The sequence below is a fragment of the Eurypyga helias genome, unplaced genomic scaffold, assembly GCF_000690775.1.
Source record: "Eurypyga helias isolate BGI_N326 unplaced genomic scaffold, ASM69077v1 scaffold24808, whole genome shotgun sequence".
Lineage (NCBI taxonomy): Eukaryota > Metazoa > Chordata > Aves > Eurypygiformes > Eurypygidae > Eurypyga > Eurypyga helias.
In genome coordinates this window covers 3079-3666 of record NW_010265323.1, presented here as the reverse complement: position 1 = coordinate 3666, position 588 = coordinate 3079, and the positions used below count along the sequence as shown (strand labels likewise).

The window sequence follows — 588 nt, the reverse complement described above, 5'->3', positions numbered from 1 at the left end:
GGGCTTGTGGAGCCACTAGATACGACCTGCAGCCCCCCCCCAGGGAGGTCTTGTCCCTCAGAGAGCAGCTTTGCGGTGCTCGATGCTCACCTTGTTAGAGGCATCGATGAACTTCACCCCCTTGTACGTGATGGACAGTATTATGGTCGGGATCTTCTTCATGTGCTCTGTGGATTTCTTCAGAGACAAGAACGTTCAAGTGACCAGTTGCGAATAAAGGCTCCCCTCCCCCAGCCCACCCCAGAGACCCCCAGGCCACCGCCCCAACAAAGGCAGGCCTTGGGACTTGCAGGCCAGGAGGAAGCAAGCCTCCTCTTGGTGGAAGCAGAGGGGAAGGGACGGGGATCTGGAGCGAACCCAGCACCCCTTTCCCCGGCGAGAGCACCCATTCTCCCACCGCACAGGCCTTCCAGCTGTGGGGGAGAGGGCTGGGGAGGGGCAGCAGCAGCGGCGCAGCCTGTTAGGTGGCCCAGACCCCTGCTCTGCCCACGGGCAGCCCACAGGTTTGGGAACCAGAGCGTCACCGAGATCACAGAAGCAGAATTGTTTGGGTTGGAAAAGACCTTTAAGATTCTTGCGTCCAAACGT

General features: G+C 59.7%; 1 protein-coding gene across 1 annotated transcript in view; it reads right to left on the bottom strand.

The window, feature by feature from the left end:
* The window catches only part of LOC104513378 (ankyrin repeat and SAM domain-containing protein 1A-like), a gene marked incomplete at its 3' end in the record, with an annotated part of 2582 nt that overhangs the window by 390 nt on the left and 1604 nt on the right, over positions 1-588 (bottom strand). Inside the window, exon 4 of the mRNA XM_010156708.1 lies at positions 91-177. Within this exon, the coding sequence (XP_010155010.1) occupies positions 91-177 (87 nt within the window). The remainder of the gene's footprint in view (positions 1-90; positions 178-588) is intronic.